The following is a 27,976-nucleotide window of genomic DNA, read 5'->3' on the forward strand; positions in this document are numbered from 1 at the left end:
ACTTCTCTTTCGTCATTGTCCCATCCAGAAAACGTTGGCTTAATGCATTATTTTTTTTTTTGAAAATGCCCATTCCACCCTTGTATCTATAATTTGGATAGAGATTTACTATAATACTCAACAAAAACTAATAACTTTTAACTAAAAAAATTTCCTATGTCAGATTAAAGAGTAAAGTAACTTAATTTTGTAAATTCATTATGATTGAGTGAAGTCTAAAAGGGCAAATCTGGCATTTTGATCATATCGAAAAGTTTCCTAATTAGTAAGGGCAATTTTATAATTTTGAAGTCTCTATTATGGAGATAATAATGTTTTTTTTCTTGATTATGAACTGAGACAATGATAGTAGGGAGGTAACTACAAGATTTTTTTAATCTACGGGAAAGGTTTTATGATTGTCAGAAACCTCAAGGGAGGTTTTTGTTTGTACTCAAACCTTTTTTTAGGTTTCCTACTTTCCTAAACCTTAAACCCTAAACCTCGATTCAAACCTTTAAACCCAAAAGTTTAAGAGCAAAATACATTTCTCACTAACATTTATTTTTTTTTGTTGGTATTCGGTGCCGTGCACCATTAATAACTTTCCCCTTGACCCCTTTTTCTCCAAAGTACTGATGTGAGATTCGATTCTGCATCAACACTAAAACAAACCAACTAACACATCAACGAGCCAGCCCTCATGGAAGTGCAAGTCGGACCCTGTTTAGGTCAGGTAAGGGTCAACCCTAGCCCCTTCAAAATTGAATCCTAACCTAACATTTGGTTTGGATTGACCTAACTTGTTCTTCGCTTCTTTTTTGCTTTAATAAAAATATTCTCATTTGCCAAACTTAGGATTAATTTATTAGGTTTAAATTAGTGTATATAAAGTTAAGTGCTTTAGAGGAGTACTTTTATGTTATAATGATTCCAACTAAAAAACAAATCTCAGCCTTTAAATCTAAAATTGTTGATGCATATCATACATCATAAATAGATACACACTCTTTCATACTTACATACATGCACCTAAATTAGTATCAGAGCACGTGTATTTTATGCGTACAATGACATAGGTAATAAAACAAAAACCAATAAAAATATAAGAGAGTGGGCCTCATTGCCAAAGGGAGTGAGGATAATATAAGGAAACAGAATTTTTAGAAAATAAGGGCTGGAAGAGAAAGTGGGGGATTTTGGAATTTTAACTTTACAATATTTTTGAACAAAAATAAATTAAAAGAAAAGGCATTGGTAGGGGCATGCAATCATCTCCCCACTGATGTGAAAATATGAATGTACATATGAGGTTTCCCAAGGTATCAACATTAACCCTAATTTAACCTTAACTCATATCATCCCAATTTAGAAGGTGAAGTTAAAAGGCATAGGTTAAGTATATTATTATAGGTGCAAAATCTAACCGAGGCTGGCCTCGGCCTGGTCCATGATCACCCTAGGCATTGTCGACCAGACTATAGAGTATAGATGATGGGAAATAAAAAAGAGGTGGCGAAAGGAAGTGAAGATATATGGTTGATGGGATGTTTCTCTATAAACTATGGTTTTTATAGGGTTTCAAGAAATTCTTTTTAATTAGAAAAAGAGAAATTAACAAAGCGTGTGTTTAGAGTCGTGAAAGTTTATTGAATAAACACCGATACATATGCATCATTTCAACATTTTCCCATTATGCAGATCTGTACTCAGAGATTTGGAAAAGCAGGTCTTGATTTAAGTATGCATTTATTATTGGGGGAAGCTTTATTTTAGCGCTTTTCCCAATGAGTAGATTTATTCGTTGTTTTGCGGATGTGATGTTTAATGCGTCTAGCGGTACCTAAATGTCAATAAAAAGGTTTGTTATTGAATAAATGCCAACGATTTCAAACACATACAAAGAATTTCTAGCCCTCCAATGACACAAGCTAGGTTAGGTTTGAGGGTTGAATTACAAACATGTGTTGGATCTGACCGCATGCGCATCTATCTAATACAAGAGTCCAGATCAGGTCCCAATTTAGGGTTTTTTATTTTTTTGTATTTTTCCGATATAGCCATCGCAGCATTGGGAATATATCTCATTTAGGCCTACTTAATTTTTGATAAATCATTTATTTGGATTGTATTAAAAGTGTTTTTCAGGTTTATCCCATAATATTTTAACAACTTCCCGATGAAAAAGCTTTTTACCCACTCAAATAAGTGATATCAATGAAAAACTAATTTGGCGTAGAACCCAAGTTACTGAAAACAAACACAGGATTATTGGTCAATGAAAACAATTGTTGATAATTTTTCTCATTAACTAATTCTCCCAGCCCCTTTTAAGATAAATATATATATATATATATATATATATATATATATATATATAAATACAAATATGTAAAGTATAAAATCTTCTATTTTATATGTATTTTTATTATACATATTTGTATTTATACTCTTTCAAACTGAGCTTCGGTAACAAAGTCAAACCATTTCTAATTTGATTTTAAAAAATACTATTAATGAAAACTAGCAAAAATACAAAGATATTAAATATATAAGGTGGATACTTGGATTTCACGTCTACACCATCGTTAAAAACCTTATTTCATTTATTTTATTTGTCCTGCTTTATTCTATTGACTATTCATAAAAACAAAAACATCCTTTGACTTTAACAATTCTGACATGGGTTATATGGTGTGGCACAAATACCAAAATCTCTAATACACCCTCTTGCAAGTATTGATTAAAAGTTTCTACACATTATACCAACTAACATGTCAATGAAATTCGGTTAAACGCGTAAATAAAAATAACATCATTTGTTGCTAAAATATAGTAGGTATTAGTATCTTTTCAAAAAGTAAATTGATGATACTTCCCTAAAGTTTTTGACCGTTGCTAAAACTTCTTAATTATAATTATCTCTTCTCATAATTGCAAGTAGAACCCCATTTTCTAAACTTTCAGTTCATATGAATCATATCATTAGTTCAAGCATTTTTAATCTCTTTTCTTAAATTCAATTATTTTCTAATCCTTTATATCAATTAATTAAAGGTGAAGCTTCCACTTTAAATTCTCTATTTTTTATTATTTATAAAGTTTATATTATTTTCTTTTTTTTCATATAAACTAACTTGAATAGTAATTTTATGGGTATTTTGGACATTTTCATTTTTTTTGTTAAAGGATTCTAAAAAAAGGGGGGGTCTACTTACAACTGTATCGAAAAATTTAGGGGGTGATTGCAATTAGCAAATTTTATGAAAGGTTTTAGCAATTTACCCAAAAATATTATATTTATACATGCTATATGAAACATAATATTAAATCAACAAATAAAATGTCTTTTGAGTTCAACTATAATGCATTTATTGGCTTGGTTGCATGTTAAATCCAAATACCAATACACTACTTTGCCCATGCCTTCCCACAATACACTACTCCCGTGAATTAGGAACATCTCCCCCTTCATAATGCTATGCAAAGGATGAGATGTTCTCCATGTGTGGCTGCAATAAATGTGGGCAGAGTTCTCGTCGGCGCAGGAGATCCATAATTGTTTGAGAGGGCTCTTGGATGCACCTTTTGTGTTTTGAGTTGGGTCCAACACATGAATGCTAGAAGTTAAGTCTGGTGAAAATCCTGCACTCTAAATGTGAGAAATGCGACTATAATACAAAAATACTATAGTAGCTTTATTTGGAACGCTGGTGCTCAACCACCATAACTCTATCATTGCAACTCACATTCAATGTAGAAGCCATATTAAATGGGCTCTTAGTAGCTCAATGCTTTAATCGAATTTAGATTTTGTCTTCACAATGTGGTCCTCATGCTGTCCTCACGGTCCTTGCGGTCATAACCAACTCATTAAGTAGCATTTGAAAAGACACAAATAGCCTTTCAAGTGTCATCTAATTCTCTTTATCAACCATTTAGACGTTGATAAAAATGAAGTCTCAAATCATTGCCTCTTTTATCCAAAATCACTAGAATGCCCATTAAGATGTAACCCCAGCTTTTTTGAATAGAAGAGGCAAGAATTTGGGACTGTTCATTTTTTATCAATGGTTGGTTGATAAAGAGAAATATATATCATTCAAAAAGTATTTGTGTCTTTTCAAATGCCACTTAACATCTGGTTAACGATAAGTACTGGATTGACACATTTTGAAAGCCTAGGTAGGTATTGAATTGTTGCGTTTTAAAGTTTGGGGATCAAAGTGGCACTAGGCCCAAAGTACAAGGTATTAATCGGCAAAATTTTCCCATGTTTTTTATGTAGGGGAAATATTCCCAATGCATGGTTGTAAGGGTTGTGAGGGCACGGTGTAAAAATAGGTTTTGTGAGATTTTTTAAAAATCACTACCATGTGGAGCCATGTTAGCACTAGAGGAATTGGTGTTGAAATTTCTGTTTGATTGAGCAGTTTTGGTGATTTGGTAATTTCTAGCTAATTACAATTGTTTGAAGATGACATTATATCCAACATCACATTGAATAATAACTCAAATGCAAAAATAATATACCCATGAGAATCAGTACCAGACACATTCAAAGCCGCTATCTAAAAAACCGACTTACATGGCAAATGGTACAAATGAAACAAAAAATCATGGCTTTCAAAATCGGATCGGACCGGAAAAACCAGGAACTGGTCTGTTTTCTCCCAAACCCGCTTTTTCCCCGAAAACTGTTGATTTTGCTCAATAATCGGCTGAACCAGCTGGTTAACCGTTCGAACGGTTTTGACAATTTTCTGTTTTTTTAATTTTTTATCAGAACGGGCTGGCCGTTTGAATTGAACTATTAGACCATTCAAATCGGTAATTGGACCCTTGACCGATTCGGTCACCAATTCATTTTTAAAAACCATGCCAAAAATCATCGAATAGCAAATGAAGCTTCAGACCTGTGTGGTGGGGGTTGGGGGGCAGCTCAAAAACTCAAAATCCAATTCCCGAAATTCCTCCCAAACGGGTATAAGTCTTTGCTACAATGGGATCTGCTCCGCACACAATACACCTCACAGGCACATCCCAGATGGAACCTTAGTGATTATGTAATTGGCACCTTGCAAATAGGGGTTGTTCATAGTTCGATTGGGCTTAATTTTGGAATTGAGCTAGTATCACCGGTTTCTGGAAAATCGGTAACAAAAACCAAACGGAAGCCGATTGGTTAACCGGTTTGGTTTGTTAGTTTTTTTGTTTTTTGTTTATATTTATAATGTATATTATAAAAATATATAAAGATATAATAAAAAATAAGAAATATATAATATTATATTTTAAATAATAAATAATATATTATAAAAATATATTTATATATGATACATATTTATTAATTTAAAAATATAGAAAATATAAAATATATATAATATATATAAATATACCTAAAATATATAGAATTATATGTATACCGATGGATCCGGTTAACCACCAGTTTTCTATACTGGTTAATCAAAACCGAACGAATACCTTCTATATTTTAAAATACTGAATCAAAACCGAACCAATGGATTCGGTTAACCAGATTTTTGGTTAATTTCAGTCGGTTTTCCGGTTCGGTTCGATTTTTCAGTTATTTTTTTCAGTTTTTTCTTGCTCACCACTACTTGCGAATCGAGAATTTGTGAATCATGATGCGAGGCACAAGCACCAGATGTGCGGAGGAGATTCAGCAAGCTCTTGAGCGTTCGGTATATTTTTGAAGCATGGATATAAATCTCCTGCCACTTTTTTAAATCCTTTCTTCCAAATTGGTTTACCTCCTTCGGTTCAAAGAGAGAGAGAGACGAAGAACCCGGAGAAAGCAAAGCGGAAACATCAAAACTCAAAAGAGGATTAGAGGGGGAGGGTACACCTGTACATAAATACTGAACAGGGTTTCTGAACAGCAAACCATTGCTAGCATGTGAAGGACCTCTCAGTCCAGGTTTTCTCGAGTTTTATCTGCAAATTCATCGAATGGCTTTTCTCGGTTCTAGCATTCCAAGCGAGGTAGAAAATTCTGAGGATCAGTCTTCTTTCTTTTTTTTTTTTTCTATTTTTAATTTTCCTTTCCTCCTTGTTTCTCTCTTTTTTTTTTTTTTTCCTTGAGGGTTTGAATTCTGATCTTTACTTCTTCTTTTTTTTAATCTTTCCTACCCATTACCATCTAATACAATTAATCTGTATGCTTTTTTTTCCTCTCCCTGCCACATTGATTGTTGAATTGCTTAGTTTAAATACTGTTTGTTGATTATTTCAATTATGTCTAGTCTTGTTTGGTGGATTTATTTGGTTATGAACTTATGGTGATTATTGTTAATGATTACTTGATTGAATTTGATATTCATTTCTGGTTTAGTTATTGAACTCGTATCGTTTTCTTTCAAGCTTTTTCGGTAAAATATCTTCGATACTTAAATTATTCTCATTTAATACGTGTTTGGGCGTGCTGTCACGAGCAAGGTTGTATCTCTGTATGCGTTTTTGGTTTTTAATTGTATTGGTCTCAAAGATTATCTGGGTGGAATATCGGTCTAGCTTGGAACCGAAACTGAATATTGTTTAGTAACAAAGAGTTTCTAACTATATTACCGATGTAACTTAATATTGTCACAACAATAATGTAAACACTAATCGTGTTTTAATTTGGATTTCTGATATCCTTGAGGTAGTTTTCTCAAGAGAATCGGTCCCATGTAATTAATGCCTTTTCACTATTATAGTATTATCACAGTATGAAAACCCATAATTCTTTGCTCTAAGTTTTCATTTTCAGTTGTAGTCTGATATAGTACACCAGCAATAGGTAAGCAAAGTAGCAAATAATAAGCAAAACAGGAAATAGACTTTGACATTTTGTTTCTAGGTATTGGAAACATTTCTCTCATGGCGGCTGACGATTTCCAGAATTTGAAATGAAAGATTCAATGGCAAATAGACTTTGGCATTTTGTGGTGGAAATTCATCCTCAGTGATGACTGCCACAGAGAAAACAGGAAATAACAACAATGGCTAATACATCTCTTAGGTTATCAATTATTTATTTCTGTAGAAACAAAATTAGGATCCTTTTTCTCCTGCTAATTTGCTACATACCTGAAATTAAGTTCAATGGTAATGATGCTTTCTTACCAATGCAGGTTGGGTTGCGGTTGCTCCTTTGCCCACTGAGTTCTAATGTTGTCATCAGAACGGCTTGGTAAGTTTCTAGATTCACACTTATTATAAAGGTTGAATTCCGTATCTTTATTTATGTGTTTTCTGATTCATTTTGCACCTTTTAAGCACTGAAGCACATAGAAACGACATTCAATAAGGTCTAAGGCTATGGATCAATGGAATGGATGAATGCTAGTTTTGGTACATTGGATTTGTATCCAGATAAAACATGTTTTTGGCATGATAGATCAAAATACTTTCTGGATATTCTATTCGTCTTTCTGAAATAATACATACATAGGTTGGCATTTTTTTCTTATGTCCAAAATCCATTTTATGAAGTATTGTAATAAATTGTTGGCTTGTGCAGCTGTTCTGTGGGTGTTGTTTTACCTGTATACTCTACATTCAAGGCTATTGAGAAGAAAGATCAGAATGAGCAACAGAGGTGGCTATTATACTGGGCAGGTTAGTATACGGTTGGTACTTAAGTTTAGAATTTATGATCACCTTTTGGTATGTACTCTTACCACTTGCTTCTTTTTTTTTTGATAGGAAACCGTGACTTTTATTGAATTAATTTAACAAAAATATTACAACTGTCAATCACCCAAACACAAGGGTGCTGACCTCAAAAAAAAGTCTTTAAGTTACAGTACTGCCGAAAACTGAAAACAAGTTCTCCCTGAAAGCCCCTTGCTTTGCCAACATATCAGCTAGTCCATTAGCTAACCTTTGGACCCAATTGAAAGGGACCCCTATCTCCCTTGCTAAACAATTTATTTTCCTCATGAGCTGTCTATAGACCCAAAGCCCTAACCTTTGTGACTACATCCAACGAATTAGTAGCTTAGAATCCCCTTCTACCTCAATTTGGTGAAGAGTCATCTGCTTAGTCAACCTTAAAACGTTGAAGTAAAATCATCACCTCCGTTCTCAGTGTATCACCCACTCCTATTGGCCCTGGAAACATAGCAATTAGTTTGCCCTCCTCATGTCTCAGAACTCCACCTATTCCAGAAGGGCCCAGGTTGCCTAAAGAGCCCCCGCCAAAATTCAACTTCACCTTTTAGATTGTAGGAGTCCATATATCCTGGGCTCCAACCTTCAAGGAAATAGAAGTTGCCACTGCATTCCAACTTCTTAGTATGTCATCAACTGAGAAGTCCCCGAAAGTCTCTGATATTTTCATCCAATGAATAACTTTAATGGTTATTCCATCAATGACTTATTCCTTAGATTTTTTTTGAAGAAGGATAAGTAAATTTTATCAGAACAGAACCAGATTACAGAATAGAAGAGGCCCCAAAACCATAAATCTGGGGACTAAGAAGCCAGAAAATGTTACAGTCAGAAACTGCCAGCAACCAGCTGGGCTCCCAAAACCCTTGGTTGAACCCCTAAAGCTACAGCATTCCAAGAGATTAGTTTTCCAACACCAACAGTACAGGACAACAGTTGATCCACAGTGTTGTGCTTATCATGGAAAATTCTTTTGTTTCTTTCAGCCCAAATGGTGCTAATTACAGCCACAGGAATTGAGAGCAGACACTTTTTCCTAACTTAGATAAGCCTTTCTGGCCCCAGCACCACAGGAGATCCAGAACAGTTGCAGGCATGGCCCAAGATAGCTGCCTAGAGGAGAAGTGGTTCCAGATTTTACTGGAGATAGGACAGTGCAGAAATAGGTGGCTGCTGTCCTCCTCCCCTTGGTTACATAACACGTAAGAATAATCCTGCAGCTGCATACCTCTCCTCTCCAAATTCTTCTTGGTAAGGCACTTATCCAGAGCCACAGCCCAGATAAAAGCATTAAGCTTTGAAGGGACAGTCTGCTTCCAGACTTTATCAGCAGGGAAGTCAGCACCTTGATCAGTTGAAAGGATCTTGGCAAACGAAGTAACAGAAAACAGACCATCTTTGCTCCAAGACCAAATTCAAGAATCTTCTTCTGATAAGTCCAGAGACTGAGTAGATAACATCTCCAACAGCCCTGAGACTTGATCTAGTTCCCAGTCCTGGAAGTGTCTTCTGAAAGAGGGGCCCCAAAGACAAGTGTTGTCTCTAATCTCATAGCAGTCAGCAACCAAGGCTTCTTGGTTTTCTTCCATTTGGAACAGCCGAGGGAACACCTCGACAAGGGGTCTATTAGTGCACCACACATCCTTCCAGAACCTAATCCTCCAGCCATTCCCCAACTTTACCGAAAGACCATTACTCAATAAAGGGAAGACTTCCATGATTTTCTTCCCAATTTGACTAAAGGGCAACTGCTCTTGTAGCTCTCCACATTGCTTTACCCCTCTTCGTTTGCCTAAAGAAACTTAGATCAAAGAGGCCTTTCAAGGCACCAAGGTGAACCTAGGCGACAAGAGAGCGCTTAGTCACCTAGTCGCCTAGGCGTCACTTAATGTTCAAAAAAGGACTGAACAATAAGGGGCTGGGCCCCTGTTTTTGTCATAGAAATATTAGTAAAAGAAGGGTCATACTCCTGTTTTTGTCATAGAAAAAAGAAAGCATGAATAAAATCCTTAGAAATGATGAAGAAGATGTCAGCTCGAGAAAGAGAGAGAGAGCAGAGAGAAAGACAAAAGTCCAGATTTGTTAGGGTTGATCAGTCTGGTTGAACCAACCCAGAAAAGATGTATTTATATTAAACTTATGTGAATAGACAAGACTGTCCTTACAAAGAGAATAAAAAGGGTCTGTACACTAAAGTACACGCCTATTATAGTACAAGAAAGAAAAAATAAAGTACAGAATGGTAGAATTACAAAACTACCCTTCAGTAGTTCTTCCACAGAAGAAAGGGTGGAGCCCCTATTTTTGTTGTAGAAGAAGAAAAAGAAGGGGCTTTGTCCTATTTTTGTTCCAAAAAATAAAAAGGAGTGGAGACCTTGTTTTTGTTCCAGGTGTGGAACCAAGCCTCTACTTTTATTCCAGATGAAAAGGGCCAGAGCCCTTGTTTTTTGTTCCAAAAAAAAAAAAAGAAAAAGACGAAAGGGTGGACCCCCTATTTTTGTTCCAAAATAAGAAAAAGAAGGGGCATAGCCCCTATTTTTGTTCCAGGAAATGAAAAAGAAGAAGGGGTGGAGCCCCTGTTTTTGTCCCCCCCCCGAAAAAAAAACAGAAAAAGAAAAAGAAGGGGCAGAGCCCTTGTTTTTTCTCCAGGGTGGATCATACCTTGTATGATTATTGATTTTCCTTGTTTCTTCAAAGACTTCAAACAGTTATCCTCGTTTCTTTAATCTTCGAATGGCTATCATCGAAAACTAATAAAAATATATTATTTTATGAAAGAAATAAAAAAATTATTCAGTGTATCTTATCTTAATATTATAAGCTCAAAATATAAAAATATAAGAAACTTGAAGAATTTATATATAAATGTCATGGCGTTTTGGTGTGGTGAGCCCCAAAAAGCACCTAAACGCCTAAGTGTTGCCTTGACAACTATGAAATAGGCCCACCACATCTAGGGAAGGGTCCCACTTGCAGCCAAAGAGAGAAGAGAACCAATTCCAAATAAAAGGCACAAAGGGACAAGAGATTTTTTTTGATTAGTGAAAGAAAACTTCATTAACATGAAGAAAATTATGATTACAGATTCTGAGTAGACTTGGCTACCCCACTAAACTTGACATGTCAACTTTCAAATTTGGTTTTTCACCTTTACAACTAAGTCCGGAAACAATGATCCCTACTAACCTCTTGTCCCCTTGTTTTACAAAGGGACAAGAGATTAATAAGTGTATCTACCTGTCTCACCACATCCCAAGCAAAGACTACAAACATGGGGTGAAAGGCACTAGTTTGGCCTTCTTCTTTGAGGCACATCCAAGGTGTTGATTTTTTGGAGCACCACGTCCCAGCAAAAGGCCCCCACTTTTGGAGGTATAGAGCTACACTAAGCTTCCTTTGTTGGGAAATTCTGTCCTTCCAAGTTAGAAGACTAAAGGAGAGTATTGTAAAAGGAAGAACAAGTGAAGTAACCAGAAAGAGAAGGCGGCCAAATCCTATTGTCTAAGCAAGATTGATCTAGAAATACCGAACCTATAAGAGAAATAAGTTCATCTACCATCCCCATTTCAAATTCCCTAGGGTCAAGACTAACAGCCCACCCATTATCTGCCAATCCATGGATGTTCACAATTACTTTGTGCCATAGTCTGTACTTCTCCAAAGGCAACCTCCACATCCATTTCCCTAGCAAAGCTAAATTCCTAAGTTTGATTTTGCCTATATCTAGTCCCCCATTATCCCTACTCCTTGAAGCTACCTCCCACTTTACCAAATGATCTTTCTTTGTATCTCCCGATTCCCAAAGAGAGTCCCTCATAATCTTTTTCAATTGGTTGGCCACTTTAACAAGAACTTTGAAGGTTGAAGGAAGTAACACCGGCAAGTTGGCTAGTGTTGTCTTAATTAAAGTAATTCTCCCACCCAAAGAAATGTATTTTCTCTTCCAACCAGCAAGCTCTTAGAAAATCTTTCTGATGGGTACTGAAAGCTCTCAAAATTTGGGTTCCCTCTCAAATGTAGACCTAAATATTATAACAGTCACTCCCCTACCTCACAACCTAAGAGACTAGCAAGGTTTTCTACTTCTCTCTCCTGTTTAACCCGGTCTCACAACTCTTGCCTGGGTTTACTTTGAGGCTAAAAATTCTCTCAAAAAGTGTCACCAATCTCTTCAAGTTCACTAGTTCTTCCCTTTCCCCATGACAAAACAAGGTGAGGCCATTTGCAAATTGAAAATGTGTAACCACCACTTCCTTCCTCCCAACTCTCCAGCCTTTAATCAAGTTGTCCACATCAACTTTGGAAATCAGTTCACTCAACAGGTCAACTACTAAGGTGAAAAGGAAAGGGGAAAGAGAGCCTTCTTTCCTGAGGCCTCTCTTAGCATCCTCCAAACACCATTTATGATTTCATCCACTAGAGGAAAGGAAGTAAAATGGGAAAAGGGGAAGGATCTACCGGAAATCAATAATTCATGCAATAATGTGGGACATTTTGGAAGAATACAATAGAGGAATTTTTGAAAATTAAAGCAGTTCCTTGTTAGACCTTAGAAGGCATATCCTTTCTTTGGCTAACTAGTGGATGTTGACAGATAAGAGTTTTCCTGGAATCAGCTATGTTTATCTTAATAGAAATCTTACAGAAATCCTAACGTCTTCCCCTTTGACTCTTCAACCCACTCTCTACTTAGCCCCAAGACCCTCTACTGCTTTCATCTTGCAGTTTGAGAAATACTGGTGAGGTTAAGGCTGGATTTTTCTTTTCCTTTTTTTTTGGGGGGGGGGATATCTTGGGAGCTGATGGCAATCTGATTTTGGCTTTTAGTGGTCCTGCCACAGCAAGGGTTCATCTAAAACTGAAGTTCGAGCACTTCTTGAGGGTCAGATTTGCCAAAGACCTTCTCTCTAGTTCCTTGCTTGTGGAGGGGGATTCAAGGATTGTGATTGGCTGGGCAATCAATTTTGGGACAGGTCCCTGGAAGCTGGCTTAATTCCTGCATGAAATTGGTTATCTTTCTGTTTCCCTTGGTTGCTGTTAAAGATGGATTTTGAGTGATCTGAATCAAATGGTGAATTTCTTATCTAAATCGGGTCTGGAGAGATTTTTTATTAGTGCTAATAGCTTAAATATGTCTTGAATGGTATGAAGGCCCTTCTTTTCTTGTATATCCTCTTTGTATTTCTTTCTTTTTTTTTTTAATATGATAGTTAGCTTTTCTCAAAAAACAAAACAAAAGGTACCTTTTCCAAATTAATGAAACCCTGGACGGCCTCTCTTGATTGGTGACTATGATGCCCAAATACAAATGGGCTTTTTACAAAAAAAATTAATAAAGTTTGATGAATTTACAAAACCGGATACAATTTAAAACATATTGTGAAAACAGTGAGCAGGACATAAAGCAATTTTTTGACCAAATCGACCCTTCTTAGAATAGATGAATTGTCTATTCTTTAAGTTACCATACATTGTCTTCCTCATGGAAGTCTTGGTTCGCAAGCAACAAGCTAGTAGAGGTGGATGGTCCTTGTCCAATATTGGAACACTTGATGGGGAAAAAGAAGCTACTTGTCACATTCCAACCTGCAAAGACGTCTATGTAAGCCTGTGTGTGACAGTGTGAGTGCTGGCCAGATTAATAGAGCCTCTGGTATTCCCAGTCAAAGCCGCTTCCCAATTGTTAAGAGCTTTGTTCTGATCTACAGAAAGCACAAAATCATGACATGTAGCTGCATCATTTGATGGAGTCCCTTGGAGGAGCTGCAGTGGATCACCCAGTGTCTCTAACCCTTTTATCGTTTTAGCTGGTTCCCTTATTTGTTGTCCTGTCCACTGTTTTCGTCATATGTTTCAAAACATATCTGATTTTGCAAATTCGTTAAACTTTATTATTATTATTTTTTTTTGTAAAAAGTCCAATACAAACATGAACATAGACATAGATATAAGAAGCAGAGATATGGCAGAACTTATGTCTTGCCAAATTTAGTTAAACTTCTAACATGAACATATTCTTTTATAGTTTAATCTGTCAAAACATTACTTCCTTAGCAAAGCTAGAGACCTGGCTTCTGCTATGTCAGCCGTTTCTCATTGGATCCCTAGGGAGCTCAATTCAGTTGCTGATTCTTTGGCTAAATCTGGATCTTCGAGAGATCATTTGTATAGCAACGCTTCTCTGCCCCAGTCTATAAAGGGCTTTTGTACTCCTCTTTTTACTTTTAATATAACATCTTGTTATCCTTCTTCAAAAAAAATCTGTCAAAACATTCCATTTTGGTTATTTTATAAGTATTAATGTATAGAGTACATCTAAAAGTGTCCATGCAGTATTAGTATTACTCATATTTGGTTAGTTTCATGTTTGACACCAATGTGCTAGACATTATTGATCTAAATATTATATGTTTACAGCATTATCAATTTTGTCTGATTGAATATTCAAGCACACGTGCTATTTAATTTCTTAACCATATTTTCCCGCATCTTGTGATGGCAAATATTGATTATTATCTCCAACATTGCAGCTTATGGATCTTTCAGCCTTGCAGAAATTTTTGCAGACAAAATTATTTCCTGGTACAGTCCTTCACCCCTTTGTCTTGCTATAAATTTCTGGACTTTTCAAAATGTGAAATTTGTATGTTTAAATGTACCTTTTCATAGTAATAAATGGGGATTTTATATTAGGGCAATGGTCCACAAGCTCTTCTAAAAAAGCTTTTCACTTGTCTGCTTCTCGTATTCCATTTGGTTGGGTGACTATATATCTTCAGCTATTTACTTTATGACTAGCATTCTGTTTTCCTGTATCCAGAAAGGCATGCTGCTGAATGTATTGCCAAGTCGTTGGATTTCAGAATATATTGCCAAGACACCCTAGTGGATGTCTGCAAACCTCCCATAGTTTTGATGATTTCTTCAATAATCCATGAAGAATACCCCACCATCTCAGTTGGCCTTCTACCCTAACATAGCAGTCATCAAAATTCAATTTAGTCTTGTCTGCTTCTGGTGATGAGATGACTTTGTTTTTGTTTCTTTGTTTTTTTGTCTACGGGTGCAGGGGGGATTTGTGGTAGGTTGTCTGTGTTTCATAAGAGGGGGTGCTTCGGCTATATTCCCATCTTTATTATTAATATTGTTTTGTTCTTGTTGTTATTTGTCTCACCTCACTTGTTGCTATGTTTTGATTAAGTAATCTTGATTTTGATATTCAATAGGTAATTTACCATGCTGTAGGTTGTTTCTGTTATTTGTTTACAGTTTATTAGTCTATGTTGGTTTTATAGTTTAATAACAAGATGGTTTAACTAATTGAGCTAATAGCTTTTTTTTTTTTTTTTTTTTTAATATTGTGTTTTCTTTTGAATTTTTCAATAGTGGCACCTCACTTTATTGAGGTACTCTCCTCATGCCTTGGGCTAACCCCTTGCTTTTTGGTTCATTTCTTGGAACTAAAATGTTTGTCGGTTTAACATTTATTTATTATGACATTGTTTATGTTAACTTATATATCTTTAGATGCACATCCAGAAAATATTTTATTGTCCTTTTTACCCTGTTGAACCCCTTTTTTTTTCTGTATGTTTTTCCTCTTGAATTTTTAATTGTAACTACTTTTGTGCATGTTAGTGATAGATGTGCTTGTTTTAGGAGGTGTTCAGAACATGGTTTTAATGTGTTTCAGCCCATTCTGGAATGAGCCATGGCAAAATGCGTTCTTTCAGGGGTGTATCTTGTTCCAGAATGAGTTGCAGCTGGTCCTGGAACACAAAATCTCGTGCCAGTCCAACCACACTAATTTCTCGTGTTCTCAAATGTGCCACACCCCTCCTCTGTGTTTATCTTTGATTCCCGGCTTCTCACTGCAGTGTAGAACATATTATTTATTGTGGCTAATCCCACAACACACCACGCAACAGCATACAGAACGCATGGTGTATTCTAGAACCATGGTTCTTTACCATGCTAGTGTGGTGTTTTCTGAGATGAGCCACACCTTTTCCAACCACAGAACTGAACAAACCCTTAGTTCTTAGTATCCATCTCTATCTATTCTGTGAAAAATACCTCAATGAGCTTGGTTTTTTTTTATTGGAAACGGTAACTTCATTCAAGACCTTTTTAGGGTTCAACTGTCAAACCCAAGTGTTGGGTGTTGATCCAAAAAACAACTCAAATTACAATACTACCCAAAATGTCCCTAACAGTCCTTGTTTGGCTAAGGTATCCTCTAATCCATTAGTTGATCTTCTTGTCCACTTGAAGCAAGCACCAATCTCCCTTGTTAAAGCTAAGAGTTTCTCTTATCAATTGTCTATGTGCCTAAGCGCCCAAACAACCTAACTGCATTCCAACCTATTACCAACTTAGAAAGTTTAGAATACCCTTCTATTTCAGTTTGGTGTAGCCCCTACCGTTTGGCATATATTACACCTTGGAGCAAAGCCATGACCTCCGCTCTCAAAGAGTTTCCCTCTCCTATTGGTCCAGAATACAATGCAATTTTGCCTTTTCCATCTCTGAATACCCCCGATACCTGGAGGGCTCAGATTGCCTATAGAGCTACCATCAATGTTCAACTTCACCCTTTGTTGTATTGGTGGGGACCATTGCTCCTGTACAATTGGCTTGAAAGAAGTTGTAGTTGCCACAAAACCCTAGTTCCTTTATATATCTTCAGCTGAGAAGGTTGAAAACAACTCAATTATCTTTGACCAGTGAATAACCCTAATAATTATTCTTTCTACAACTTCCTCCTTTGATCTAGACACACTTCTAAAAATTCGTTGTTTCTTTCCTCCCAGACTGCCCAAAGCACAGATGCTCTTGTAGCTTTCTACATAATTCCACGCTTCTTTGGTTGCCTGAAAAAAATTGGGTCAACGAGTCTTGCCACATTCCCGGGGAGGATTCCACTTGCAACCAAAGAGAGAAGAGAACCAAGACCAAATAAATGGCATAAAAGGATAGGGGATTACTAGGTGTGTGATTGTCTTACCAAAACCCAAGTAGAGACTACAAACATGGGGTGAAAGGCAGTGATTTGGCCTTTTTATTTGTAGCAAATCCAAGGTGTTGATTTTTTGAAGTATCACCTCCTAGCAAAAGCTCGAATTTTTATCAGTACAGGGCTGCACTATACCTCCCTTGTTGGAAAGTTCCCTACAGTATTATAGGACCGAAGGAGGATGTTATAGAAAGAAGAACAAGTGAAATAACCAGAACAAGGTTTCCAAATTTCTACTATCCAAGCATATGATTGATCTAAGTAGACCATCCCTAAAAGAGCAATGAGTACATCAACCAGCCCCATTTCTAACTCCCTTAGCCCTCTCCTCAAGCCCAGATCCCAAGAATTATCAGTAAAAACTGAGGGTATTACTTTTCTTTTGTTATGGAAAGAATAGCAAGTGAAATAACCAGAATAAGAAGGTTTCCTAATTTCAACTATCTAAGCAAGATTGATTTAAGTAGATCATCCCTAAAAGACCAATGAGTACATCAACCAGCCCCATTTCCAACTCCCTTAGCCCTCTCCTCAAGCCCAGATCCCAAGAGTTGTCAATAAAAACCGAGGATGTTACCTTTCTTTAGTTATGTGAAAGGGAATAAATAGTAGGGAACCTATCTTTTAAGGACAATTCATCGACCCAAGCATCTTTCAAAAACAAAACTTTGTTTCTAGCACATGCATCATATTTGAAAAAAGGAAGAAAGGAAGGCAAAATACCATGTAGGCTTTCTAGGGAAAACACCGAGAAGCCCTAGGGTCGAGACCCACATCCTAGCCATTGTCTGCCAATCCATGTATACTAACAGTCACTCTAGCTAGAATATCCACCTCTTCCCTCCCTAAACTCAGTCCTGCCACACAACTCTTTCCCTGATTTACTTTAATAAAGAAGATCTTCTCAAAATGGTGCATTAATCTTTTTAAGTTCAAGAGCTCTTCCACTTCCCCCTCACAAAAAAGTATGATATCATTTGGAAACTGTAAATGTGTGACCACCACCACCTCCTCCATCCCAACCCTCCACCCTCTAATCAAATTGTTAGCATCTACCCTTAAAATTATTCACTCAATACATCAACTACTAAAGTAAAAAAGGAAGGGTGGCAAAGGGTCTCCTTGGCCCCTTTTAGCTAGAAAGAAATCCTTAACTACTCCATTCACCAAAATAGAAAAATGACACGAAGAAATGCACCCCTTCACTCATCCTACGATTGAGAACTAGTAAAAAAAAACCAATCCACCATATCATAAGCCTTTTCCAAGTCCAACTTACACACCAACCTTTTTTCCTTCTTCCTCCTGAACTCTATACATTCATTGCCAATGAGTAAATGCTCATCTAGGATGGAAGCATACCCATCCAGTATGAGCTGGGTTATGCCTAAAAAGCATACCTAGGTAAATCTTCAACCAGACAAATGGCACAAGAACCTGTTACAGCCTAAGAATACCTGTACACCTGGGCCACTGTCAACAAGAGATCCCTATGCATGTAAAGCCTCTTTAATTCCTCTTGTTAGTTTCTTGCATTCCATGTCAAAAGCCTTTGCAATCCCATTATTACCTTGATTTCTGCTCTTTATCCCATTTCATGATACTATTTCATTCCTCGATCTTTACCTTGCCTCAATGATTCATATTAAATAATAATTCAATAATTTCCAAGGATAAGATATTTTGACTGCTAGGGTCAAAGGATTTATAGGACATCTCTGTGACAACTAGGGTGGCTTGGCACCATTGCTCTAGTTGTTGTGTTCCACTGCAGCCTTTATGTTACAAATGCAATCTAGAAAAATGAGAAAATAGCTTGCCAAAATGAAAGAATCATAAAAAACAGCTGGTCCAAAATCCATAACATGACTCTTGCATGGTCAAGTGATTGTGTGGTAATTGCATGAGTGGTCATTTGCATTCAGAGAAACACATATTCAAGTCTTGTTGGGGATTGGGTGTGAGATGCTCAGATAGTGGGTGAGCTGGGGGTCAAGCCTGGGGTTTGTTTGTGATCTTTTTTGGTTGTATGGATGTGGTGTGGGGCATTTCCAGTTTTGTTGGGGATTGGGTTTGTAGTGGGCTATTTTGATTTCTGCATGAGTAGGTGTTTTTTTGTTTGTTCCATTTCCGGTGATTTCTTATCACCAGTTGTATTCTTCGCTCTCTTCTCAGTTAATAATTTTTTTCTTTATTTATCTTAAAAAAAAACCACATATTCAAGTCTTAAGTATCTTGTATACTTACTGCAATGGTTGGGAGCCAAACTTGTGGAATCATGTATTGAGTCACTATGTTATTTGGTGGCTTATTTGCTCTTCGAAATACTTTGACATGATTTTTAAATTACAACTATTTAGTTTGTAACAAGGATAGAAATCTGGTTTCATTTTTATGGGGGAAACCCCAATTGAACATTTTTGACTACCAACATAAGAGTACCATGGTATCAAGGCAGAAAACCTGCCCTAAAAGGCCATGTATGGTCTGTACGATGCGACATTGATAGACTAATTATCATGTTTTTTTTTAAGTTCAAATGTGAAAACTGTTGGGCTTAAACACAAGTACTGTTTACTAAAGTTTTATCTAGACAGATGTTTAACTTTTTATTGTGATTCCTTGCTAAAATGTGTTGTGTGCTTGTTTCAGAATAAATATTGTAGCAACCCTTCAATTATATATGTTTTGTTGCATACACATTTATGTATAAAAAACTCCTTTGGATGTTTATTATCCAATTGCATGACTTTAGAAGAAGTGGTTATTATGGCATGTTTGGATGTATAAATATCCACTTCAATCAATGCCCACTTTATGCATATTGTATTCTTTTTGATGAGATATTGCTACAAAATCATCCTAACTACTTGTTATATGTTCAGAACTCAACCTTTTGATTCAATTTTGCTACTCATCTGTATTTTATAAGGTTTTAAACCTAGCCTCTTTTGTTTTTTCAGGTTTCCATTGTACTACCACATGAAGTTTGCATTTCTTGTTTGGCTTCAATTACCATATTCCAATGTAAGCATAAGATAATAGGTTTGCCAGATTTTTTGCAAGAATTATTAGTTGATAGTTATTTCTGAATCTGTAATAGTCAATTTATCTAGTATGCTGTTGATCCTTGAAAAGATCAAGTTCATAAGTTAGCTATTAACACTTGCTTTGATGTGTATGTTTAAATGCATACATATGACTTGGGAATGGATTGGTCATGGTAAATATTGTAAGCTACTTTAGCCTCAAAATCTTTCGAGTATAAAAGTCGTTACAGAGGAAAAAAGAAACAGTAAAAAAAATTCTGAAAAGCAAAATTTTGTATTTTGGGTTATTCTCATTTCTATTTCTAGTCGCTTAATGCTTATTGAGACAGCAATGTTTGGCTCCCCATTTCAAATTCCTGCACTTCTGTTATTGTATAGATCCTCTGTACTTACAGTCTTACCTTATGTACCCCTTGGTTATGTCTGAATTTCTGTATAATTCATGTAATATGCTACTCCTACGGTTTCTGCTCTTACTCCTCATCTATTGCATGCTGTTTATCAGGGGGCAAGGCATTTGTATGCAAACCATCTACGTCCATTCCTCTTGAGACGTCAGGCTATATTTGATTATGTAGTGGATTTTACATATGGAGAAATGGTAAATCTCTAGAATCTTTTTTCAAATTAATTGAAACATCTGGAATTTTACTTGGCAACGAAATTCTGATGTTACCAAGGTGTGCGCTCATGTTAATGATGTATGTGATGCAAAGAAGATAATATAGAATTCATTGAAGTGGGTGCTTTTTTCCTGGGGTAATAATCTTTATTTCTGATATTCTTGATTGCTGCTTTGTATTTTGTTGTGGTTTACCCAATGGGGATGGACTTTGGAGGTACTTTGATTTGCTTCAGTTGATGATCCTATACATGCCATGCTTGTGTTAGATTACCATTGTATTGACATTGATACAGAGGACAGGTTCCCAGGTTGGGGCGTGTTATAACCCATAGCTTGCAAATGGCGCATAAGTGCCTAACTAGTAAGAAATTGTGTACACCAGTGATTTAAAAGGCGCGCCTAGGCGAGGCACATTTTAGGGTAGGTGCCTCGCCCAGGTCCTAGGCGCAGCCCATGCAAAAGGCACACGCCTGGTGCACCTAGGCGTGCACCTTTTGAAAATTTAAACCATAAAAGTTATTATTTTTTGTGTGAAATCTAAGAATTTAAGACCCTAACATGGACTTGTTTGGGCTTGCCTCGAGGGGTGTGGACAAAGGCGGCTCGTAGAATTAGGAATGTAATATATCACATTAGCTACTTGATGCATTTGAGAGAAAAAAAGAGATTGTGGGTTTTTTATGCTTGAAAATGTTTTATATGTTTGATTTCATTTTTAAATTCTCATTTGAATATGCTTTACATATTGTATTTATGTATTTTAATTTTAGATAATAGGTTTTTTGAAACATTTATTTTAAAACTTAAGTTAATATTTTTAGTAATATTATGTTCTATAATTTTTTTTTGTTTTTTTTGAATTTTTTGCATTTTTTTAAATTGTGCACCTTGCCTCAAAAAGGCGCGCGCCTTGCCTTGCGCCTTGTGCCTTGTGCCTCAAGTGAAAAATGGCCCTTGCGCCTTTTTTGTGCCTTACGCTTTTAAAGCACTAGTGTACACTATGGTCCATTTACTCCATTGTGGAAAAGTAAGGCTTATGCTATAGGGAAAGGGCTCCATATGATTATAGGGCTGTCAACTTAGCTTGATAATGTGAGATCCGGTCCAACTATTTTGGACTCAGATTAGGAAAGTATACCCATGTAACAGATGGAATACGGATGTACTCCCATCCAATCCTATCATATATAGAGAGAGGTTATAAAGTTAACCTTGGTTATATATATTAGTAATATTATATATTATTGTAAACTTTTTTCTATGTATAGATTATCTAAATTTTCTTTTTTCCCCTCCTTTTTCAAAGGTTTTGAAGCAGTGCAATGGACTCAGATCAGATCTGAATATCCGATAGAAAGTCAAATTCAGTCCATCACCCCTAGGTTCAATTGGCTTTTTGAATCAAATCCGGTAGGGGTTCTCGTAGTTGAATTAAACTAATGTGCAAATTGATCCAACCTGAATCCAACCCAGTTACGTCCCTACATTTGATGGGTTCCTTGGAGATCTTGTTGGTTAGACTTCATAGGATCTTAGTCTTAGCCTTCCATTTGTTCTCCTTTTCTTCTACTACATGATCCTGTCAGCACTCTTGGACGAATAGAGAAAAAAACAAGAATAATCTTAGAGGTGTCAAGAATGAATGGCCCCCACCTCAAAGAGTCTCTTATATATTAAAAGATATGTACAATTACAAGAATGCCCATATAGGGCTGAAAGAGAAAAGAAGAATAAGATGTAAAAGTAATATACAACAGGCACTATACTAATAAGGTACATCAAATTACAGAGTCTCAACACCCCCCCTCAAACTGATGCCTCATCATAAGCATTAGTTTGTCTATAAGAAAGAGATGTTGAACTCTAGTCATAACTTTGGTGAAAATATCAGCAATTTGCATGTCCAAGGCTACATGAGGAAGTGATATAGACCCAATAGTGAAGATATCTCGGATAAAGTGGCAATCCACCTCGATGTGCTTGACCTCTCATGGAAGACAGGGTTAGATGCAATCTTGATAGCACTCATATTGTCTGCATAGAGAGGAATAGGAGTAGGAACCTGAATGCCAAGATCTATAAAGAGAGATTGTAACCAAACAATCTCATTGCAAACCGAAGACATGGCCCTATACTCTGTTTCAGTGGAAGAATTGGAGACTGTTTGTTGTTTCTTACACTTCCAAGAGATGAGTGAATCACCCATAAAAACACACCACCTAGAAGTGGACGTACGAGTGTCTGGACAACCAGCCCAATCTGCATCAGCATATGCTCTCAACTGAATAGGAGAGCAGGAAGAGAACAATCCCTGGGAAGTTGTGCTAACATATCAAATGATGTGATGAACAGTCATATGAGGCTGGCGCGGAGTAGAAACAAATTAACTAACAACTTGAACATCATGAGAAATATCAAGCCGAGTCATAGTGAGATAAATGAGGGACCCCATAAGCTGGCGATATAAGGTAACATCAAGAAGTAATGGACCTTCAGATTTAGATAGCTTAAGATTTAGCTCCATTAGGTGTATCAACATGCTTTTCATCATTAAGACCAGCAAGTTTCACAAGGTCAAAGGCATACTTCTGTTGACAAACAAAATACCCTCAATCATTACGATGTACTTCCAGTCTCAGGAAATATGTGAGAGGGCCCAAGTCCTTCATGTGAAAGGAATTATGAAGTAATAGTAGGAGAATGGTAATACCTTGAGGTTGTCGCCTAACAAATAAAGAGTGATAAGAAGAACTCAGGCTATATCCAACAGCAATTACAACATCGCAAAAGCATTCGAACCATGCCCGGGGAGCTTGTTTTAGACTATATAGAGATTTTTTGAGGCGACATACTAAAGAAGGATCACTACAATATCTAGAAGGAGGCTTCATGTAGACCGTCTCCTTCAACTGACCATGAAGAAAGGCATTCTTCACATCAATCTAGCATATGGTCCAAGATTGAGCAACATACATTGCTAAAAGAACACGGACTGTGGTGATCTTTGCAACAGGAGCAAAAGTTTCTTCATAGTCGATACCATACTCTTGACTATATCCCTGGGCAATCGTGCCTTGTATCGATCAAGAGATCCATCAGACTTTAGCTTAATGTTTTAAACCCAATGACTCCCAACAATGGATGTATCTGGAGGAACATGCACAAGATCCCAAGTGTCATTCTCATGTAAAGCATGAATCCCTGCATCCATGGCTTCCTTCCAATGAGGGCTACTATTAGCTTCCTGGTAGGAGCGAGGAACATCTGTGGAGGATAGGACAACAGACAAAGAGCTATGGTTTAAAGGAAAACCATAGCGGTCGGGAGGTCTAGATATATGAGTAGAACGACAAAGAGGAATAGAAGTATGAAGAGTGTCTGAAGTAGAGGTATCACTTATAGGTGCAGTGGTAGGATGATGATCTGAACCAGGAGGAGGGAGAGTTGCAGGCGCAGGGGCTGGGGCACGTAACTGCTTGCGAGAGAAGACGAGAAAATCCTTCTCAGCAGAAGGAGGTGGAGCATCCTGTGAATCAAAGTTTGGCAAAATAGAAACAGACGGTGCAAACAGTCTAGCAATTCCAACAAAAAATGAAATGTGCTCAAGGAAAACAACATTACGTGATATACGAATGCGACAAATAGAGGGATCATAACAAAGAAATCCTTTGTGGTCAGGATTGTAACCCACAAAGGCACACATGACAGACTGTGTAAACAATTTAGAATGTTCACGAGAGGGAAGATGAACAAAGCACACACAACAAAAAACATGAAGCATAGATAATCTGGAGAACGACCAAATAACTTCTGAAAGGGAGACATATTACCAAGAACTGAGGAAGGAATATAGTTGATCAAAAACACAGTTGTACCGGCCGCCTCTACCCAAAAGGAAGGTGGAGTATGGGACTCCTGCAATAATGTCCTCACAACACTAAGGGTATGTCCATTCTTGCACTCGGCCACACCATTCTACTAAGGAGTATCTGGACAACATCGTTGCACTTGTAGTCCATGATCCTTCAAATAGGATAAAAAATCTCCTTCAGTGTATTCTCCTCCTGAATCCGAATGAAGAATACTCACTTGTGATTGAAATCGAACCCGCACCATAGCATGAAACAACTTAAATGTCGGGAACACCTCAGACTTGTGGTGAAGTATATCTGTGTGTACCTGGTACAATCATCAATGAAAAACACAAAATATTTGTATCCAAGCCGAGAAGAGACAGAAGCAATCCAGACACCACTATGTATAAGCTTGAAGGGAGAGGTAGCATGCTCAGATATGTGAGGAAATGGTAAGGTACGACTCTTACTTAAGCAACAAGAAACACAAGATATATCAAAGGTGTGCAAGGAAGGAACTTTATTCTTAATAAGGCTTGAATCAAACAAAAATTTTAATTTTTCAGAATGTAAATGACCCAGACGTTTATGCCATAAGTCCCAAACATTATTTTTGACTCAAAAAGGAACTAGAAGTGGAGGAACTGAAATAAACTAATGATGTTGCTGTTTGATGCGTCTCGAACTTCAATACAAATAGACGGCCCAACCTGTGCCCCTTCCCTTTCACCTTTCCAGTGTTTTAGTCTTGAACCAAACATCCATCCTAAGAGAAGATGAGAATGTTACATTCATCAATTAATTGGCCAACAGAAATCAAATTTGTAGTGAGATTAGGAACAAGAAGGGTCTTGGTAAGAGGGAAAGATGCAGTGGGTGAAAGCTTAAGAGACAAATCACTACTACCAATGATGTTTAACTTTTCACCATTGGCAGTAACAATATGTTTGTGATGGGTTTTAGTAAGGTTACTTGGTTGGTTAGGGTAGGCTCCTGTCATGTGGTTGGTAGCTCCAAAGTCAATGATCCAAATATGAGAAAGAGAAGCACAATAACCGAAAAACTCACTAGGTGAGGCCAATGGCAGAAAGAGCAAAAGGAATAGCAAATGTTACCAGTTGTCGAATGTTTTGCTCAACCATAGATGCTAGAGAATCACCTTTAACAAAAGAATCGCCACTAGTAGTAGATTTCTTACTCCCATTTGATACAATAGCAATGTCAATTCCATAGGTAGATCCTTCCAGTTTTAAAGGAATAGTATTGACTCTATAGGAGGCCATTTTAGCAAGAGAACAGCAGTCCAGGCACAAGGATGACAACCAAATTCAGCAATCAAGAACTCAATATGATAGTCCAAACAAGGCAAGTTTTTAAGACTGTTGAGTCTAAGGCCGTTCAAATATGAATCTGAAGTCTGAATCAAATAAATGGGAGGCAAGAAAACCCTAGGACAACACCAAATCTAGGGTATAGGTTGATCGAGTCAGCCGATTGAGAGAAATCTGTGATTTACCAACACATCAGGCGTCTTCTTCAAGAACAAGGAGGTATCTTATGCTGATTGAGGCAGTCCTTAAAAACTGCAAACCAGAAACTGAGTGTAGGGTTAAGGAGAGCTTGAGAGAACCCTTCAATCTGGAGAGAAAAACTTAAATCGCAGGCTGATGTAGAAGGCCTGAAGTCCAAAAAAGAGTTGCAGTCCAAAAATGGAAACTATACAGTGCTGCTGCCCCAAGAAGAAGATCAGAACTCCTTCGAAAACTTAACAAAATCAGATGCTGTTTGTAGGTGAAATAGATCAAGTCTAGGCAACACCAGATCTGAAGTCCAAAGTTGTTGCAGTCCAAAAAAGGAAACTATACAGTGTTGTCGCCCCAAGAAGAAGATCAGAACTTCTTCGAAAACTTCATGAAATCAGATGTTGTTTGTAGGAATAATAGATCAGGTCTAGGCGACACCAGATCTGAAGTTTGGCCTCAAACCAATGTCTCCCAAGAGAGATCTAAAGAAATCTCTCCTGCTGGTTGCGCAAAGAAGAAAGAGCAGAAAAGGGTTGATCAAGACAGCCCTAATACGACATGTTTACTGCTTCTAGTGAGGTTCAAGAGAGTGAGAAAATAGATCAGAGGGCAACCTGCTTTGATACCATGTCAACACCCTTGGCCGAATAGAGAAAAGAGCAAGAATAATCTAATGACCCCCACCTCAAAGAGTAAGGACTTGCAGAGCCCCTCCTCCGAATATGAATAGAGAGATTCCAGAGGTAAAATCACACAGGTAACTATACTAATAAGGTATATCAAGTCACAAAGTCTCCATAGGTCCTCCATGTAATGCTGAAAGGAGTGTTGTAGACTTGTGGCCACAGCGTTGTGCAATAATTATTGACCTCGGAGATGCTTGATATGGTTCATCAGATAACATCTAGCTGACCTCATTAGTTTATGCTGGATGTACCTTCAAGATTTCTATTCTAGATAGGGTTGAAAATTGGGTATCTGAAGAATTTGCACCACATTGGACCTTGGTCATCAGGTTGGGTGCACTTAAATTTTAAGGAAAGCTGAACCCAAGCCCGTCCTAGTGGCACCCCTAATTTCTGGACCCTGATGAGAATGTTTTGTGGATTTCTTGTCACCTTCCTTGTAATCCTTTTTTTAATAAAATTTTCATTTTACTTGCAAAAAAAATTGATAATGTATTGTGCAAAGTGCAAACAGATCTGAATTGAGAATTCGTGGATATTAGCTTGTTTTCATTCTTTTATTTTTTACAATTTCTATATATACTTGTTTAGATTGTCATAGTTCACACATGAAATACAAATTCAAAAAAAAAAAAATTTATTGAACTGGTGTAGGCCAAATTCTTTAGTGCACACCAAGCAGAATTCCAGTTTATGAGGACATTTCTCATAAAGTTTATGGGATCAGGTATGGATTATTCCAGCTTGTGATATTTGGTGGTTTCTAAGACTTGAAAATTGCCTTGTTTGGTGACTGAAAATTCAACATTTCTTGTTTCAGCAAATCAAGTGGTGAAGTGCATTGTTAACCCAGTGGAGCCACAAGGTCAGAGCACAATTGAGGGCCCCACGGGACAAATCCAAGATGCAGACTCAGGAGACAACGATTGATTGATTCTCCTTTCCTTGCGCTGGTGACGTAGATAACTGAAGTTTCCATCTCCAATGCCAAATCAAGGAGTCCGTTTTGACAAATTAATCTACAGATGTAAAGGTTTTCTCACTTTCTAGCTTTTGTATATCCATGCCATTTGCTCTAGCAAGATAACATCTATTTGTCCAGCATTACTTGTTATCCTATGGCAAAGTTCAGTCCTGGCTTGCTTTGAATGCGGTGCAGGTTCCGTTGTTAGGTTGCCTTTGTTTGGGTTGTGTTATATTGGTTTAACAACCCTCAGGCAAGGTTCTAAATATCGACACAGGCGTATTGGCCTATGTTGGTGCTTATTTTTATGTTTTTTTTTTTTTTGTTTAAACCGGTTCAGAGGGGTCGGTTTAAGTCTCGGCTATCCTTTGAACTATGGTTTGACCCGATACAACCCCTATAAGGGCATATTGGGAAATTCCTGGTATAATACGTATCAATTGATACGGGCCAATATGTATGGATACTTTGAATTGCCCTCAAGTATGAGTAGGTAAAAACCCCAAACATGAAGATGCTAAAGAGTATGAATATATAATTGTGATGCAGAATTTAAAATATTAAACTACAACCGGTTTCTGGCATGGACCGCAGTTCTGGCC

General features: G+C 37.1%; 1 protein-coding gene across 1 annotated transcript; it reads left to right on the forward strand.

Annotated features, from left to right (window-relative positions):
- Positions 1-5,517: 5,517 nt before the first annotated feature.
- On the forward strand, positions 5,518-27,559 carry LOC148850947 (HVA22-like protein k). Its single transcript, XM_088943855.1, has 8 exons — positions 5,518-5,985; positions 7,116-7,174; positions 7,505-7,602; positions 14,187-14,238; positions 19,636-19,699; positions 20,228-20,323; positions 27,065-27,137; positions 27,231-27,559. Exons 1-8 carry the CDS (start codon positions 5,953-5,955, stop codon positions 27,338-27,340), a joined length of 585 nt encoding a protein of 194 aa, XP_088799981.1. The 5' UTR covers positions 5,518-5,952; the 3' UTR covers positions 27,341-27,559.
- Positions 27,560-27,976: the final 417 nt, after the last annotated feature.

The sequence above is a fragment of the Nelumbo lutea genome, chromosome 5 (assembly GCF_056320005.1).
Source record: "Nelumbo lutea isolate HS-2025 chromosome 5, American lotus-T2T, whole genome shotgun sequence".
In the NCBI taxonomy this organism is placed as follows: Eukaryota; Viridiplantae; Streptophyta; class Magnoliopsida; order Proteales; family Nelumbonaceae; genus Nelumbo; species Nelumbo lutea.

Bases quoted from the DNA above. Each gene is read 5' to 3' on its own strand.
- LOC148850947 (XM_088943855.1), top strand. From the start codon at position 5,953: ATGGCTTTTCTCGGTTCTAGCATTCCAAGCGAG. The intron at 14,239-19,635 runs GTACAGTCCTTC...TTGTTTTTTCAG, and splicing joins GCAGACAAAATTATTTCCTG to GTTTCCATTGTACTACCACA. The intron at 27,138-27,230 runs GTATGGATTATT...TTCTTGTTTCAG, and splicing joins CATAAAGTTTATGGGATCAG to CAAATCAAGTGGTGAAGTGC.